The sequence below is a fragment of the Malurus melanocephalus genome, unplaced genomic scaffold (assembly GCF_030028575.1).
Source record: "Malurus melanocephalus ecotype Western Australia unplaced genomic scaffold, MMel_1.1 scaffold_86, whole genome shotgun sequence".
Lineage (NCBI taxonomy): Eukaryota > Metazoa > Chordata > Aves > Passeriformes > Maluridae > Malurus > Malurus melanocephalus.
The window spans coordinates 2,418,323-2,435,897 of NW_026623318.1; the positions used below are offsets into that span (position 1 = coordinate 2,418,323).

Here is a 17,575-nt window from a genome sequence, read left to right on the forward strand (position 1 = left end):
GGATCACAGAAAAAAAAGCTTAAATAGTGAGGAAAAAAAAAAAAAAAAAAAAAAAAAAAAAAAAAAAAGAAAAAAGAAAAAAAAAAAAAAAAACCCTCCCCGAGCAGCCAGCCCAATCGGCGGGAGAGGCTCGTGTGTGTTTGGCCTTTCCTCATGACGTAGTGTCCTGTGCCTCTCTCCCCCCTCTCCCGCTCCTTATCCCCTCCCCTCCTCACCCCCCTCCCCTTCCCCTCGCATCCTTGGAAGCAACAATTAAGCAGCTCTGGGATAAAACACACAGCCCGCGGGAGCACGGGGGCATTGCTTCAAGAGATGGCAAGGCAGGCAGCTGCACCCCTCCTCCCCGGAGTCCTCCTCCTCCTCTCCATCCTCCCGGCTACTCAGCAAGGAGGTAAGGAATGAAAGGCTCCTTCCCGATCCCCGGGCAGCGCTTCGCTCCGGTCCTGCGGGGACCCTCCGCAGGCACCGCGGCTGCGACACCTCTCAGCTCCGGGCAGCCCTTCGCCCCGGCCAGGGACAGCCACCCACCTTGCGCTGCTCTGGGGACATCCAGGGCGGGTGGGCATCCCGCCGGGTGCCATCTCCGCGGAGGGCTCTTTGCTCCCCAAACCGGCGGGTGGTTTGTGCCATGCCCGGCCGGATGGGATGTGGCCGAGGGGGGTGACACGGGACAGTCGGTAACGGCACGGCTGCGCCAAGCACTTGTCAGGGGGAGGCTGCGGGGTTGTGTCCCGTTAAGAGGCTTGGGGACACCAGAGGCTTGGGGACATGATAGGCTTGGGGACATGAGAAGCTTGGAGGCACGAAAGGCTCAGGAACACGCCGGCAGAACAGCAGGGGTGGCCACCAAACTCCCACGAGACTTACAAGTGCGTGGCCGGGAGAGGTGGCAAYTGTCACCCCACGGTGCGATGGCAGCGGGGGCTGAGGGCGGCGGGTGGGTGGCAGCGTCCCGCAGTCGCTGTGTGCGAGCTGCTGCTCAGTGTGTGGCCGCGACAGCCCCGGGGCTGCTGCAGCTGCACAGCGGCCCGACCCACCCGAACCGCAGGCTGGGGGTGCGGGGGGCCCTCATCGAGCTGGTGCCACGAGCGTCGGGTCCCTGCCCCAGCGCGGTCCCAGGGCTGTGTGACACCCCAGCCCACGCACACGCAGGTGCAGCACATGCGGCCGGGGAGGGGAGGTGACAGCCAATGCAGGGTCTGTGTCCTAGCCGTGTGACACAGCCCGGCCAGCACAGGGTCTGTGTCCCAGCCGTGTGACACAGCCCGGCCAGCACAGGGTCTGTGCCCCAGCCGTGTGACACAGCCCAGCCAGTACAGGCTCCGTGTCCCCAGCTGTGTGACACAGCCTGGCCAGCACAGGCTCTGTGTCCCCAGCTGTGTGACACAGCCTGGACAGCACAGCAGGTGCCTGCCTGGTCACCAGCCCCTGTTTCAAGTTCAGGTCAGGAGGCTGAGAACAGATTCGGAGCCCTCTGCAGTGGCCAAGCTGGGCAGAGGGCTGTGAGGAGGGGACAGAACCACCAGGGATGGGACAGTCACCTCTGGAGAGCCGGGTGGCGGGCCATGGGGAGCCTGTGATGGCAGAGCCACCACTGGCCATGGAGCCGGTGCTGGGGCTGTCGTGCAGGGCTCATCAGACAGAGAGGACTGAGGAAGACAGGAGCAGGAGGGGGGCAGGATCCCGTGGGCAGTGCCAGGGCTGGGTGGGCACCGGAGCAGCCACAGGCTGGGCCACCTGTCACCAGGCAGAGTCCTCCACAGCTCCTGTGCCCTGCAGCCCCCGATCATGATCTGGCTGCCCCTGGCTGGGCTGGCAGCGGGACCCCAGAGCTGCTGCCAGTGCCTGATCCCGCTCAGGGTGCTGGGTGGGACGTGCTCAGTCCTGGGCACTCTCTATCTCTGGCACTGATGCCCCAGAGTGGCTTGCTGAACCCTGGTGGCTCTGATCCCTCAAGCCCTGGCCAGCTGGGACAGTCTCAGCAGGACTTTGGAGCCCYGGTGACACCTGCACCAGTTCCCGAGCAGTTTGGGACTGTTGGCTGTACTCCATAGCCTGGCTCAGTCCCCAGGGGTGTTTGCTGGTTTCGGAAGCAGCTCCCAGAGGAGGTGACCTGACCCTGGGGATGGTCCCAGTGCTGGTAAGACTCCGGAGAAGGTTAGGCCATGGAGAATAGGGCAGTGTCTCTATGTTCCAGCCGTGTGACACAGCCCGGCCAGCTCAGGCTCTGTGTCCCAGCCTGGTGTCTCATCCCTGCTCCTGGCACAGCAGCCCGTGGGGACAATGCTGGCACAGAGGCACGGTGGCACGSTGAAGGGGGATCCCAGGGTGCTGGGGAGGCACCTGGAGAGCACTCAGGGCAGTGTCCTCCAGCACTGGCTGCCAGCACAGCTCCAAACCAGCCTGGCAGGAGAGGGACCCCTGAGACATCCCAGCATTGAGGGGTTCATACCCARACTGTCCCCTCAGAGCAGTGCCAAGAACTGAGCTGGCAGCACTCAGGAAAAGCCTGGTAGTGGGTCASCATCAGCCCCTGGGGATCTGTCCCTGGGGAACAGAGCTGTGCCGGCTCCATGGGGACTCCGTCACTGTGCGGGGAAGGTGCTGGTGGGGTCCCTAAAGGTGCCAAGGGCAGGCTGTGCCAGCACCTGGGGCATCCATCCTCTCCTGCGTGGAGTGACATCCCCTGGCAGTGACACCCTCAGGAGGCACTACCCCGGGGAGGTGCCAGCCCCGCAGGCTCTGGGCCCACGGGGCGCAGCTCGGGTAGGTGCAGAGAGGCAGCCACGGGGTGTGCTGGCACCAGCCCGGTGCTGTGGGGACCCTCCAAGGACACGCAGAGTCCCCAGGGTGGGGCTGGGATGGCATCTCCCCTTCCGAGGCGGCCGCTGGCCTGCTGGGGCTGCTCCCTCCCCGCACAACTGGCRGGGCGCAGGCGGCCGCCGGAGCTCGGAGATGAAAGCCGGAGCTTCGGGGGGGCTGGAGAGGAGCCAGGCCCCGGCACAGCCCCCCCGCTCCCCCCGAGCTGCTACCAGCGAGCTCGGCCCAGGATGCAGCGTAGCTTCAAAGTCGCTTGGAGACTGAATGTTTCCATAACTTTCTCCCAAGAAAAAGCAAACAGCGGAATGAGGGAAGAGAGGAAATGTTGGTGGTTTYGCGCTGAGGCTCCTCCGGGAGCGGGTGCCCGCGGGCGCAGAGCCGGGGCGCGGTACYGGGGTGCCCTGTGGTGCTTTTTTCAGCCTGGTCTCAGAACCCACAGAACAGAAATGCTCTGTGTTCCTGGCCTGAGAAAGGAGCTGAAGCCGCGGTGCGTCCAGAAACGGCGCGGCCGATCCAAAGGGGATGGGAAGCAGCGGCGGCAGCGGAACAGCGCCGATATCCGCACCTGTGGATGCAGCTGGGGGGAAACATCCCGTTCCTGTGCACAGGGACACTCCAACCAGATCCTGGGCACCTCCGTGGCTCAATCCCCACCACAGCCGGGGCCGCATGAGAGCAGTGCCGATTCTCCCCTCACTGAGAAGCCATCCCTGGGGGGATGTGGGCTCACAGCCAGCCCAGSACAGGAGGCAGGCTGGGAGCCCAGGAAAATCCCCTTCCCAGGGCTCTGCAGGCTCGGAGCAGRGGCAGCACAGAGCTCCTCCAGTGCTGGGAAGATGCTGACTCAGTTTCCCCTTCCCTGATGTGCCAAGGGAACGGGTGGAGAAGACAAATGGAGCATGCAGACCCCAAACTGGGCTGGGAGCTGCTGCCCCTGAGGCTGGGCATGRACAGAGATGGCCAGAGAGCGATGGCCAGAGCCCAGTGTGGTCACAGTGTCACTGTGTGTGGGCTGTCACTGACACCTGTGTCGGTGGTGCTGCCAGGRGAGGCACTGGGTATGCTGGGGAGATTTGGAGAAACCCCCCGGCAGTGCCTGCAGCAGGGAACAGCCCTGAGCTGGGTGAGGGCAAGCAGCTGGGGAAGGAGCTTCAGGGCAGTGCAGAGCCTGGCAGCAGAGCCCGGCAGCAGAGCTGCTCAGGGGCAGCTCCTGAGGGAAAGGTTTGTCCCCCCAAAGCCACTTGGCACCATCACCCAGMCACCCATCCCAGTGCCTCCAGGCCATCCCATCTCCTGCCAGGCCTTGCTGACCCCCTCCACCTCCTGATCCTGGCCACAGATGTGGCAGATGGGGCAATCCTCCCAAAACTGGCCAGGCACTGGGGATGAGCGCAGTGCCCTGGCTCTGGGATGGTGCCTGGGGGATGCCAGGGACAGGGTCACCACAGTGGGACCCTTCTGCGAGGATCCCTAGTGCCCTAGGAGGGTGGTGATGATGATGATGATGATGATGATGATGATGATGATGATGATGATGATGGGCTTGGTTTGGCAGCTGTGGCTTTGGGCAGGTGACACCTGGACGTTTCCAGGGTCCCCACCAACTACAGGGACACAGTGAGAAATCCTGCCTCATCCCAGCTTCCCCAGGGGTCTCCATCAGGGAGTGCTGGCACAGGATGACAGAGGCATAGAGGAGGTCAGCCCGGGTCCCCCATTGTCACCCCAGCACTGGGAACCTTGCCTGGGAGCCAGCACTGGGAGCATGATGGGCGCTGAGCATCTTCTCCTGGGTGGGGGACGGTCCCCGGCTATGCCGTGGGGGTCCCTGGCCGTTCCGTGGGGTCCCCTGGCCACTCCTCGGCACCGGCTCCCAGTGGGGCTGGGAGGGGAGAGCTGGTGGTGTGCGGTCGCTTGGAGTTTGTTTGGAGGCGAGGAAGGAGCTGGGGCTGTTTTTATCCGAGCTGCGGTGGCGGTGTAGGCGGGGAATGTGTCCCTTCCTGTCCCCTTCGAGGGACACCGGCGGAACCTCGGGAGGGGACATTGTGGGGCGCAGGGCTGGCCCCACTCTTTGGGGCTGTGTGATGGGTCCTGGCACGGGCCCCTCCCCGCATCCCTGTCCCCCATCCCTGGGCCGCCCCAGAGTGTCYTGTCCTGCCCCTGGTGTCTCAACACCTCCTGTGCTCGCGCAGCCYCAGAGCCGTGTCACACACGGGTGTSTCCTGACAGCCCAGGGCATCTCAGGGCATCTCTGCAGGGGACTGGGGAGGTCTGTTCCAGGTGCTCAGGGTGGGGGACACACGTGGGCAGGGCCCAGGGGACACCCTGGTGAGGCACAGCAGAGGTTGGGGGCACAGTGAGGGGGGACCCCCAGAGTTTGCCCCACATCTGTGATGGGGACGTGCAGCACAATGTGCCCTCACCGTGATGTGCCAGCCCTGCCACCTGTGTGTCCCCCGCGGGCTCTGGTACAACCTGCCCAGCCCCCGGGCACTGCCCAGCCCACGGAAACTGCCCAGCCCCCGGACACTGCCCATCCCCCAGGCATTGCCCAGCCCACGGACACTGCCCAGCCCCCGGGCACTGCCCAGCCCACGGACACTGCCCAGCTTCCGGACATTGCCCAGCCCTCGGACACTGCCCAGCCCTCGGGCACTGCCCAGCCCCCGGACACTGCCCAGCCCTCGGGCACTGCCCAGCCCCCGGACACTGCCCATCCCCCAGGCATTGCCCAGCCCACGGACACTGCCCAGCCCACGGACACTGCCCAGCCCTCGGACACTGCCCAGCCCGCGGGGGTGCTGCCAGGGCTGTGCCATTGTATCCACCCCACTCCTGGGTGCTGGGTCCCCCCCAGCCAGGCAGGGGTGCTGGGAGGTCACTGCAGGTCCTCAGGTCATGCCCCCAGAGTGTCCCCAGTGCCCTTCCTCCCGCAGTCCATTCCCAGTGGCATCAGGGCTGGCTGCAGCTTCCCACAGGGACTGTGGCCACAGCAGCCCCTCCGGCTCCCGGCAGCCCCCCCGCCCGGCTCTGTCCTGCAAACCCCCCACGACCCCTCCCCCGCTGCAAGGGGTGGAGCTTCCCTCTGCCCTGCAGTYCCCCTGTGTCCCCAGCCCACCCGCAAAGGCTGTGGGATGAACTGGGACAGCCCCACGGACACGGCCACGCCTCCACCCACCCCCAGAGCCACGTGAAACTGCAGAGGACAGAGACAGSCCTGGCTGTGGTGTGGGGCAGGGTTTGGGGACAAAGCTGAACAGCAGCCAGCCCCATGTCCCTCCTTCCCCTGCAGGTGCCATCCCTGGCTCCCAGCCGGGGCACCTCCCAGCCCTGTCACCGCTGTCACCCTGGGGTCACAGGGACACAAGGCAAGGCAGGGCCCTGCCCTCCACCTGCCAATCACTGTGCAGGGAGCAGCAGGAGGTGCCTCCCATCCCCTGCCTTGGGCTCCTGGGGGATTCTAACGAGGCTCTCTTCTCCTGCAGGGGTCCCTGGTGCTATCCCCGGAGGAGTCCCCGGAGCAGGCTTCTTCCCAGGTAAGGGCCCCCAGGCACACCGGGAGGGGGCATCACCCTGTTTGCAAGGATGGGCAGGTGCCAGGGCGGGCCCTGAATGCCTCTGAGACATCTGGGATCAGGTGACAGAGGGACACCCAGTCTGGCTGCCCAGCATGGACTCAGCATCAGCCCCACGGTGTGGGGACAGGACTGGGTGGCAGTACCAGACCTACYCTGGGGGCCCCTAGCCCAGCCTTGGCCACCGGAGGTGCTCAGAGGTCACAGCTTCTCCCTAGAGCTGCAGCCAAAAGCTTGGGGACATCCCACGGGGGATGGCCACCTCTTTGCACCCTTGTGACCCTCTCCACCTCTCAGGGATCCCGGGAGTCTGGGTGGGTGCTGAATGCCCCCGGGGGCAGCGCTCAGACTGTGCTGTTGCTCACAGGTGCTGGACTCGGAGGTTTGGGAGCAGGTGAGTGCTGGGATGCCGTGCCCAGGCGGTGCCCAGGAGAGCGGGGCAGGACACCCGGCAGAGCCGCCCTGTGCTGGGCAGGGGCTGTGCCACCAGGCGGGCCCTGTGCCACACGTGCCCCCCTGCCCGGGGCTGCTCGGAGGCACCATGGCTCTGACCCCTGTCCATCGCTCTCCCCTAGGACTCGGRGCTGCAGGAAAACCTCCCAAACCAGGTAAGAAACCTTTCTTTGGCTCTCAGCACCTCCAGCCATGCCCGTGGCCGGGAGATTTCCCAGCCACTGCTGCCCTCATGCCTCCCACAGGGCAAAGGGGTCCCGTGGCTGAGGCACAGCCAGCTCTGCCCTGCCCTGCCACAGTGACCCTGCCACGCTGACCCAGCCACACTGACCGTGCCACACTGACCCTACCACACTCACCCTGCCACACTCACCCTGCCACACTCACTTTGCCGCAGCCTCCAGGAGCCTCCCTCCCTCACCCCCTGCTTCGGCACGCTGCCCTCTGCCCCCAGCCCCCCAAACCACCCTTGGGGCTGCTGCTGCCTGCACAGCTGAGCTGCCCTGTCCCCAGCCCCCCAAACCACCCTTTGGGCTGCTGCTGCCTGCACAGCTGTGCCAGAGCTCCTGCAGGACATGCATAGCCCTGTGCCCACTATGCCAGTGTCCTGATGGGCAACTGGCAGTGCCTCCGCCCACCTGCCATCGCAGCTGAGCACCTTTTGAAGGGGCTCCTGCAGCCCATGCTGGGCTTTGCTTAGCCTAGGAATGCTGAGGAGAGGGGACATCACAGGACAGAGGGGAGATGCTGGCAGGAGGATGCACAGCTGGAAGGGACCGAGCCTGGGCCWGCAGGGACTGAATGTGCAGCATCTGGAGATCCTGGAATCATAGAGTAGCTTGAGTTGGAAAGCCCTCAAAGCTCGTCCAGTGCCACCCCCTGCCATGGCAGGGACACCTTCCACAGTCCCAGGTGGCTCCAAGCCCTGTCCAGCCTGGCCTTGGACACTGCCAGGGATGGAACGATCACAGCTTCTCTGGGCTACATGTGCCAAGGCCTCACCACCCTCTGAGCAGAGAATTTTCTTCTAACATCGAATCTAAATGTCTCCTCTCTTGGTTCAAACCATTCCCCYTTGTCCTGGCACTCTGTRCCCAGTGCCTGTTGATCCCCATGGACAGATGCTCCTCTGGGCAGACCCTGGTGTCCCCTCCATGCCACCCTGGGGGTCCCCGCTGTGCCCAGGGCAGGGACACCCCAYGCCCCCAGCCCCTGGAGCCAGCTCGGCTGCGCAGTGGGAGCTGCAGCCCGAGGCAGGGGCCGGCAGCCTCCGTTTGCTCAGATTTCAGCTCGTGGAAAGAAAAACAAGGCCCTTTATTTGGGCGTAATTAAAACCAAACGCGGGGCGGCCGCGAAGGCCCAGCCGGAGCGGTGTCCGCGCCCCGAGCCAGCGGCACTGGAATTTGCGCCTGGAGGGAGCGAGGGCTGATGAGCCCCAGATGTTGGAAGGCAGYGCTGGCCGCAGACCCAGGGACTCATTCCTCAGCCATAAACATTTTGGTTCCGTCCTCTCGTGGCCCGGCAGGGTGGGGGGTGGGTGAGGCAGAAGGGGACGGGATGCAGGACTCGAGTGCTGGCGAGGACATTTATCACCTGTCCCTGTGCCCGACCCTGGCCGTGCTCCCATCCAACGGCCACAGTGCCACGGTGCCCCAGGGACTCTGCTCCTCTGGGCCCGGGCCAACCCCCTACCTCACCCCGCTTCTCTTTCCAGGGGTCGGAGGACTTGGGGGACTCGGCCCCCTTGGCCTGCAGCCAGGTGAGCACTGTCCACCCCCRCTCCGGGCCATCCCTGGGGCCATGTCCCCAGAGACCCCACTTAGGGACAGCACGTCCCTTGTCCCCATCTCCATGGCTGCCCRTAGCCTGCTGGGTGGCTCCCATCTGGGCAGGGTGCCCTTCCCAGGCCTGTGGCACTGCAGCCACCCAACRGGCAGCCCTGAGGTGCCCACCATGATGACATCGGCCACAGTGGGGTGACCCTGCAGGAGAGGTGGCACTGGGRTCCCTGCAGGGTCTGCAACAGAGGGACAGGGCCTGCAGGTGGCCAGCCAGGGTCTCCAGGGGTGTCAGCACCCACTGCAGGGCTGGCAGGTGCTGAGTGTGCCAGGTGGGGCATGGGTGGGGGTAAGAATTCGGGGGATGCAGGACAGGGCAGCGCCTGCTAATGCCGCCTCGCTTAGCCTGACGCCAGTCCTGGCACTGCCACGCAGMCCCCGCAGCCACCACCCCCTGCGCCCACCGTGGGGGCATGACACCCTCCTGGCAGCTGTTTTTGGGCACTCTGACGCTGGCTGTTCTCGCTGCAGGTGCTGCGGGTCTGTTCCCCGGAGGTGCCTTCCCCGGAGGGGCGTTCCCTGGAGCCGCCTCGGCCGCCGCGCTCAAGGCTGCTGCAAAAGCTGGTGAGTGCTGAGGGATCTGGGCAAGGCAGTCCGGGGACTCGGGCACCCCCAGGGACTCCCGGTGTCCCCTGGGAGGCTGAGCCGGCACAGATTTCCCCCCGGAGCCGCATTCGGGGGCTGCAGGTAGGAGCTGGTGCTCTCACTGGGCTTCCCGGTGATTCGGAGGGACCCGGACACGGGGGGATTGGCCAGACCGGAGTCTCCAGGAGCAGAGAGCACAGAGCTGCCTGRTCCCTGTGCCCAGCATGGGGGACTCACCCCTGGGACTACCTCAGGGTGTCCCCTTGGCCCCCAAGAGCAATCCTGGTCCCAGCCGCCTGCAGCTCAGTGGTGGCACCCCYGGTACACCCCTGTTCCCAATGCCCCCAGGTGCTGGCATTGGAGGCGTGGGTGGAATTGGTCCCGGTGGCCTCGGGGTCTCCACAGGTAGGAAACGCCCCTCGCTCCCAGCAGAGCCGAGCCTGGGGCAGAGCTGTCCCCCGGGAGGGCAGGACCGGGCGCGGGGCTCAGGGCTCTCTGCTGCCCGCAGGTGCCGTGGTACCGGGCGCGGTGCAGCCCGGCCTGGGCGCGGCAGGGAAACCCCCTAAAATACCAGGTAGGTGACGGCCCCGGAGCCGGGGCCGGGGCGGGGAGCGACTCCACCCTGCTCCTCATCCCTGATTTTCTTCTGCCTGCAGGTGCTGGGATTCCTGGAGCTTTTCCGGGCGGTGTGCTCCCCGGCGCAGGTGAGCTGGGGGTGCCCACCCACTGCCAGCACCCCAACCTCCCAGGGGGTTCCCACCACACCCAGCAGCACCTCAACCCCCAAAGGTGTCCCCAACCCACCCAKCAGCTCCTCAGYCMCCAAAGGTGTCCCCAACCCACCCAGCAGCACCCCAACCCCAGAGAGGATCTCCACTCAGTGTCAGGACCCCCATGGGCAGAGCACCCTGCCCTGCCTCCCGCTGCTCCCTGCAGCTTCCAAACTCCTTGGCTGAGGTCACAGTGACATTTCCACCGTGCCAAAGGCATGGGGGGACCCGGCACCCCTGTCCTGTGCCAAGCTTGGCGGGAGCAGGCGGCACCAGCTCTAGGAGAGGAGCTGGCACAGCCKCCAGGGCTGGCGGCGTGGGAAGGAGGGGGAGGAGGTGGCGGGAGAGAGGAATTCCTCAGTGCAAAGTAATTTGGGGGAGGAAAACTTGTGAAAACAAGATGTTTCGACACTGTCCGAAGTGTGTTGCTGGTCAGGAATGTCTTTTCCATGTCTGAGAACGCTCGAGTTATAATGAAAGACATTTGTAAGAGGGGGAAAAAAAACCCCAACCAAAAGGAAACTCAAAACCCAAAAATCCAACCCAAACGACTGCAAGGCTAAAACACTGTCTGTTGCTCCTGGAGGGCTGGAGAGCCCCAGCTGGCCACAGGCCACTGAGCATCGCCATGGCAGAGAGCGCTGCCCAGGCCCGGGTGGGGTTTGCTGTCACCAGCAGGACCCCTCTCCAGTGCCATAGTCCCTGCAGGCTCCCAGTCTGCTCCTGGGCAGCTTCAGGCCGGGAGCAAACCCTGCCCTGCAACTGGAGGGGCAGGCAGGCTGGCACAGGGGGTCCCTGCAAGCCGCCGAGGAGGAGGCTGTCCTGGGTGACAKGRTTTTGGGGTCTGGGGCCCTGGGTGRCAGTGACATGAYGAGGCCCCAGCTCAYGCTCTGGTCTGTGCCCAGGTGTTCGCTTCCCTGGYGTGGGGGTGCTGCCCGGAGTGCCCACTGGAGCTGGAGTCAAGCCTAAAGCACCAGGTAGGTYCCCTGAGCCCTCCAGGAGCCCTGGGGTGGGCTCAGGGCAGGATCCAACTTGGCCCCCCAGCCCATCCTTTGGGATCAGAGCCCTACAGGGCGTTTGGCAGCGAAGCCAAGCTGCAGTTGAACCCGCTCAGGCTAACTGGGGCCTCCAAGACCAGCCCAGGGCTCACCCAGGCATCTCTGTGCTTCCTTTCAGGAGTTGGAGCCTTTGGAGGAATCCCTGGTGAGTGTCCCGTCCCTYTTGCCTGTCCTTCTCTTCCTTCCCCAGCCTGCTGCTCACAGCCATGGTCTCCCCACACCAGAAGATGCCTCAGGGCTCCCCACRCCCCCTGCTCTGCTCTCCAGGGGTGCCCTGGGGCGCTGCCCTCCCTGCAGGACCGCTGGCAGCCGTGGCRCGGGCTCCAGGTGAGAGTCTGCTGTTGGCTTTGCAGGACTGGGAGGTTTTGGAGGTCAGCAGCCCGGAGTCCCTCTGGGGTATCCCATCAAAGCTCCTAAGCTCCCAGGTAAGCGCCACAGCCGGCGGGGCTGCGGGTCAATGATCCCCAGCAGTGTCAGGACAAGGACCCGCCGTTCCCTGGGGCCCAGGCGCGGTGCCCACGGGTCCCCCGGACCTGGCAGGCCTGTGCTGGCCCTGGGACAGCAGGACAGAGCCAGGGGCTCCGCTGTGCCCTGTCTGGGGCAGCCCAGCTGCCAGGGTGGTGCCCCTGGACTTGCCCCCTGCTCATGTGGACAAAGCTGTGCCTCTCTCCAGCTGATGTAAGGTAGGAAGGGTCACRTTCTGGGGACACACTTGGGGTCAGACCACCCTGGGGTGTCCCTGCCAGCTCCTGCTGGCACCAGGMAGAGCCCTTGAAGGGACAGTCTGGTTTCTGTGGCTCCAGGGGTTGTGCTGGGCATTCCTCTGGGCCAGGTGTCTGAGCTCAAGGAGCTGGAGCCGAGGCCAGCRGGGGCTCCAGGCAGGTCTCCCTCCTCACTGCCTGCCTGGACAAGGCTCAGTCCCAGCCCAGGGCAGCCCAGGGAGTTCAGCACCCCTTCCCAGCCCAGGCTGCCTGGGCACCTTCCCCTCGCAGCCCTGTGCTGAGTGCCAGGCCTGCCTGTCCCCAGGCACCCATGCCCACGGAGGGACAATGGCAGGTTCGGTGCCCTCCAAGGGCCACACTGCCATTTCACTGCTCCCCAGTGTGACCCRAGGAGGAGGAGGACAGCCACATCTGAGCCGGGCCCCTGCCCTGGGGTGCTGAGGAGTGCATTGGAGATCCAYGGGCATTTCCCCCCTCACCCAAACAAGTTGCTGGAGGCAGGAGAGCCTTAGCCAGGGAAGCACATCCCAGCCTGGCCTATCCCATCCTGGCCCGGCTCATCCTGGCCCGGCCCATCCTGGCCTGGCTCACTCAGGCCCATCCTGGCCTGGCTCATTCAGGCCCATCCTGGCCTGGCTCATTCAGGCCCATCCCAGCCTGGCCTGGCCCGTCCCAGCCTGGCTCCAGCCCTGGTAGCTTCAACAGTGTCAGGAGTCCCTGGCCCGCTCTGTTTTCCTCACCTGCAGCAGGGTTGTGATCCCTAAGGAGACTCGGCCCTGCTGCTGGTGGATCCCATTGGGGTCCCAGCCCCGAAGTGCCTTGCCCGGGGTGCCCGGGGTGCAGAGCTCGCTGCCAGCTGTGCCTGGCTCCATCCCAGTGCTGACCCACAGCCCAGACCGGCCACCCAGCCTGAACCCCCTCACAGGCAACCCTCACCAAATGTATCAGGGGAGGACACGGCCCCCATGGCCAGGGAGCCCTGTGGGTGCAGGGACCAGCAGGACAGTGGTGGTGGCCCCAGCTGGGTTTTACTGGGCACCCCAGACCTTCCTGGGGCCGGTTTGGCACCTCTAAAGGCCTGGGGCTGGCAGAGCAGGGTCAGAGTGCCCTGGCTGTGGAGGCTCTGGTGTTGGTGTTGCAGGGGGATCCAGGACTGTCACACATGGGGTGTCCCCTGCCCTGGCCCTGCTGCAGTAGCTCCGGGTTGAGAGGTGATAAGGGGACAGTGGGACAAATGACGCTTTCAGTGGAAAGTCATCTCTTTCAATGATTTTCTCCTGTGCTGTCCCCACTCAGGAGGTGACCCTGGGTCACCCACCTTGCTGGGGGCTCAGCCTGAAGCTATGGCTGAGATCAAAGTCCTGTTGATGATGTAGGGATGGGGACCACTGTGCTTGGGTGACACCAGTTTGTGCAGAGCCCTTCCCAGGGTGTCCATCGGCCTGAGTCCCCCTGGCAGTGAGGGACATCCCCACGGGCCCAGCCCCTGAGGGAGGGGCTCATTTCCCTTCCAGCTGGGGGTGGTGTGGAGCTGCATTGGACCCGGCAAAATCCTTGGAGACCCAAGGCTGGGACTTCTGGCCCTTGGAGTCCCCTCTGCGTGTGTCACCCCTTTGCCAGCTGTGGGGTGAGCGAGGTGCTGACTAGGTGCTCCAGGATGGGCAAGGGTGGCCCTCAAGGTGGGGACACCCGGCACAGCTCCCGGGGAGCCTCTGCCTTGCAGCACCGCTGTGCTGGTGTGGGACACCACGGGACAGCCCGGCAGCACGGAGGGAAATCTGGTCCGCACATGCTGGCTGCTGGGAGGGGACGGCGCCCAGTGCTCCGGGAGATGCTGTGCCATGAGTAATTCCATCCTGGCTGCAGGCAGCCGCCTCCCTRCCCACTGGGGGCCCCCTCGCTGGGAGACGCCCCCACCCTGCGTGCAGCTCGAGGTGTCCCCAGCAGGAATGTGGCAGCCCGTGGCCTCRGGCTGCTGCCAGCAGTGATGGGAGCTGGAGCTGCTGCCTCCCGAGCCCACGGTCCCCACCGAGTTGGGGCATCCCCGCGCCATTCCCAGTGCTGCGACCCGGCTCTTTCGCAAGGAGACGTTTCCCTTCCAGCTCATAATCCCTCCCCATCTCTTCGCACCGACCTCCTAACGAGGTCACGTTTCAGCCGAGGCTCCCAAGCCCTGATTCCAATTAAAACCTTTCCTTTGGARCTGGCCAGGGTGCAGCCAGATGGGTACAGCTCTTGCCGCGGGGCTCCCGGGGGACCCCTCGCTGGAGTGGGGTCATGGGAGGCTCCTGCAGAACCAGCCTCAGGCGCCACAGCCCTCGGCCAGGGCTCAGAGGGGGCGGCTCTATCAGTCACTGCTTCCAAGGTGAGGGAGAACAGCATCTCCTGGGCCAGCTCCACCACGGGGGTTTGTATCCTGGAGGATTCCCTGTCACCGTGGAAGGAGCCACCGGGGCTCGTGCTGCACAGCCCCAGCAGAGTGGGGCTATGCCGTGTGGCTAAGGGGACCCAGCTGGCAGCAGCCATGTGCTAACCTCCCTTCTCTCCTCTCCTCTTGTTCCCAGGTGGTTATGGACTGCCCTACACCAATGGTAAGCTGCCCCTTGGTGAATGTTGGTGTCCTCACTCCTTGTGGCCCTATTGGCTGCCACCGCGACCTTGTGGCCATCGACCCTTGGGGTGGCGTGAGGGACATCCCCAGGGCAAGATGGTCCCTTGGGGACCAAGTGCCTTGCCCATGGCTGCAGACCTGCCTGGCAGACTGTTCTGGCACCCTGTGCCACGAGGCTGGGAGATGTTAATCCATAGGATACATCCTGAGCCACTCCAGCTCCAGACAGGGATGTTTGGAACTGGGAACTCAAGTGGGGAGGAGCTGGCTTTGGCATCCCCTCGCATCCTCCGGCGCCAGGGGGAGGAGATCCGAGGGAGCTGCTCCTGTCTCGCTGTCTGTTCCCTGGCCGGTGCCTGACCCAGCCCTGCTGCTGTGTTATGATTGCAGGCATCAGGCCCGGCGGGATAGGAGCCGGCATCCTGGCAGGAAAGGCAGGATACCCCACCGGGACAGGTACACTCTGATCCTGCAGCCCCAAGATGGGTGGCTCGSACGGGCATGGCAGGGGACCGGGCACCCTGTCAGTTCACTGGCCCCTGCATGGGGCGCTGGGCACTGCCTGGCTGTCTGGAGACCACAGGGACAGTCTGGAGAGGAGCATCACCTCCCAGGGYGGAGTGGGACAGATGCTGGCAGGAGTGCCCGGTCCCCAGGGTCCCTGTGGGGTGGGGGGGCTGAGGTGGGAATGGTCTGGGGACCTAAGTGGMTGCCCGTGTCCCTCCGCAGGGGTCGGAGCACAGGCGGCAGCAGCAAAGGCAGCAGCGAAACTTGGTGAGTCGCCCTCCGCGGCACAAACCCCACCCATCTCCGCAGAGGGGAGCCGCTTCCTCCCCTCCCTGCTTCSTTCCCTCCSTCCCAGCCCCGGGAATGCCGGTGGTGTCCCCGCATCCTCGGGCTGACCGTGTTCTCCCCTGCGGCAGGAGCCGGAGTCTTGCCCGGCGTTGGCGGCATCCCGGGAGTCGCACCCGGTGTCGGAGTCGGCGCTATCCCTGGAGTTGGGGGTGAGGCGTGGGAGGGCTGTGCCCTGGGGCTCGGGGAGGGGCTCCTTCCCCTGTCCCACACCCCTGACTCTCTCCGCTATCCTGGCAGTCGGAGGGCCCGCAGCGGCAGCGGCAGCGGCGAAGGCAGCGGCGAAGGCGGGAGCTTTTGGTGAGTTCCCGCTGCCTCGGGCAGGTCTCGGGACAGGGAAGAGCCGCGCATCGGTGCCAGAGCTGCATGGCTGCACCACCTGCCCCAGCAGCTCCTATCCTACCCCTGGGGTGCTCTCCCAGCCCCCTGTCCCGGCTCCAGCAGTGACAAAGGGCTGAGGGCCCCTGGGGACGCAGCAGCCTGGCACGGGGTAGAGCATGCCCGTCGTGTGCGGTTCCTCCGTGAGACGTGGGTTGGCTGTGCCAGGTGCCAGCGGGGTGTCCGGGGACACGGTGACTKTGCTGAGCCGTCCTTCCCCCAGTGCAGGGCTGCTCCCAGTGATGCTCATCTCCTCTGCTCCCCTCCTCGGCTGCTCTGTAGGAGAAAAGGGAGTAGGAAACCACTCATTGGAGCTTTGGGGRAAACATGCCAGCCCTGGGGCAGCTGGGATGGACAGCCACAGCCTTGGGGGACCGTGGGAGTCCCCAAGATCCCGGGTGGCCAGGTGGGATCGACAGCCCTGATGGGTGTAGGGAGATGGGAGTCAAAATCCCGGGCGCATCCCAGATTCCCTGAGAAGCTGCTTAAGGAAGCATGGAGCCCACGACAGAGCCGGTGCTCCGGAGTTTCCTGTGAGCCTGGGACACACAGTGTCCCAGCAGTGGCAGAGTGGGGGGTTTGTGGTGTTTTCTCAACTGWTCTGCTTCCCTCCAGCTCCAGGGGCGGTGCCTGGAGTGGGAGGTGTCCCCGGSCTCGTGCCCGGCGTYGGAGGCGTCCCCGGATTGGTGCCCGGTGTCGGAGGTGTCCCCGGGGCGGTGCCCGGTGTCGCAGGTGTCCCCGGGGTGGCAGGTGACTGTCCCAGGAGCCCTGTCCCCACGGTCCAGCTCAGCAGGGCCGTGGTGGCTGAGGGTCCCTGTCTCCCTTGTCCCCAGGRGTGCCGTCGGCGGCAGCAGCAGCAAAGGCAGCTAAGTACGGTACGTGCAGCTCATGGGTTTAGATTCAAAATGAATTGTTGGGTTTTCTTTGCCAGGAGCAGACCTGGCACAGGATCTCATGCCCGAGGGCTCAGCCTTGCTGTCATTAGGGCAGAGATCCCTGGCAAAGGGACACCTGCCCAGTGTCACGGCCCTCCAAAACCTTGGTGGGGTTCAGAAACACATCCAGCTTTCTGAAACGGTCCAGTCATCMGTGCCCTGCSCCGCTGGGGTCTGTCCTGGATGAGGCCGTGGATGCTCTGCTCTCCAGGACACAATGATGAGGCAGAGCCATGGCAGGTGCCACCTTTGTGCTGTCCCTGCAGCTCTGACTCGTCCCCTCTGGTTCCCTGCAGGTGCTGGAGTTCCCGGTGTTGGTGTYGGYGGYGTCCCCGGCCTCGTGCCCGGCGTCGGAGGCGTCCCCGGATTGGTGCCCGGTGTCGGAGGCGTCCCCGGGGCRGTGCCCGGTGTCGCAGGTGTCCCCGGGGTGGCAGGTGACTGTCCCAGGAGCCCTGTCCCCAYGGTCYRGCTCAGCAGGGCCRTGGTGGCTGAGGGTCCCTGTCTYCCTTGTCCCCAGGRGTGCCATCGGCAGCAGCAGCAGCAAAGGCAGCTAAATACGGTACGTGCAGCGTGGGGGACTCAACCCCGGGACCCCTGCCCACCCTGAAACAYGGGGGGTGCCCAGGCAGGGGGTGTCCCCTGGGGTCACTCCTGAGGGGGAATGGGGAACACTCAGCCCGGCTCCYGMCTKCTTMTCCKGGGCAGAAYCTCCTCCCTTTCCAGGGTTTCTCCAGGCAGCATTGTGGGTGTGAATGCCTTTGGACTTGATCTGAATTCTAGGATTTTGTACCAAATCTATTTCCCAGCAGCAGACCTGACACAGGATCTAGCAGCCATTGACCCAGCCTTGCTGCCATTAGAGCAGASATCCCTGGCCAAAGGACCCCACCCTGTGTCACTGCCCTCCAAAACCTGGTGGGATCCATAAAGTGCATCCAAGTGGGTCTAGCAAAACCCAGGTGTCCAGCAGGAATAACC

At 65.0% G+C, this 17,575-nt stretch overlaps 1 protein-coding gene and 1 long non-coding RNA gene across 2 annotated transcripts; both read left to right on the plus strand.

Moving 5' to 3' along the window:
• Positions 1 to 186: 186 nt before the first annotated feature.
• LOC130574623 (uncharacterized) lies at positions 187 to 6,790 on the plus strand. Its single transcript, XR_008965447.1, has 3 exons — positions 187 to 391; positions 6,306 to 6,356; positions 6,763 to 6,790. It is a non-coding gene; the product is annotated as an uncharacterized LOC130574623 (long non-coding RNA).
• A 146-nt stretch (positions 6,791 to 6,936) lies between these two features.
• On the plus strand, positions 6,937 to 17,219 carry ELN (elastin). The gene is made up of 17 exons (XM_057367972.1): positions 6,937 to 7,003; positions 8,563 to 8,607; positions 9,158 to 9,250; positions 9,620 to 9,676; positions 9,780 to 9,845; positions 9,928 to 9,975; positions 10,947 to 11,018; positions 11,218 to 11,244; positions 11,453 to 11,524; positions 14,386 to 14,412; positions 14,823 to 14,888; positions 15,162 to 15,206; positions 15,356 to 15,436; positions 15,525 to 15,584; positions 16,278 to 16,537; positions 16,894 to 17,031; positions 17,115 to 17,219. Exons 1-17 carry the CDS (start codon positions 6,937 to 6,939, stop codon positions 17,202 to 17,204), a joined length of 1,314 nt encoding a protein of 437 aa, XP_057223955.1. The 3' UTR covers positions 17,205 to 17,219.
• The last annotated feature ends 356 nt before the right edge of the window (positions 17,220 to 17,575 follow it).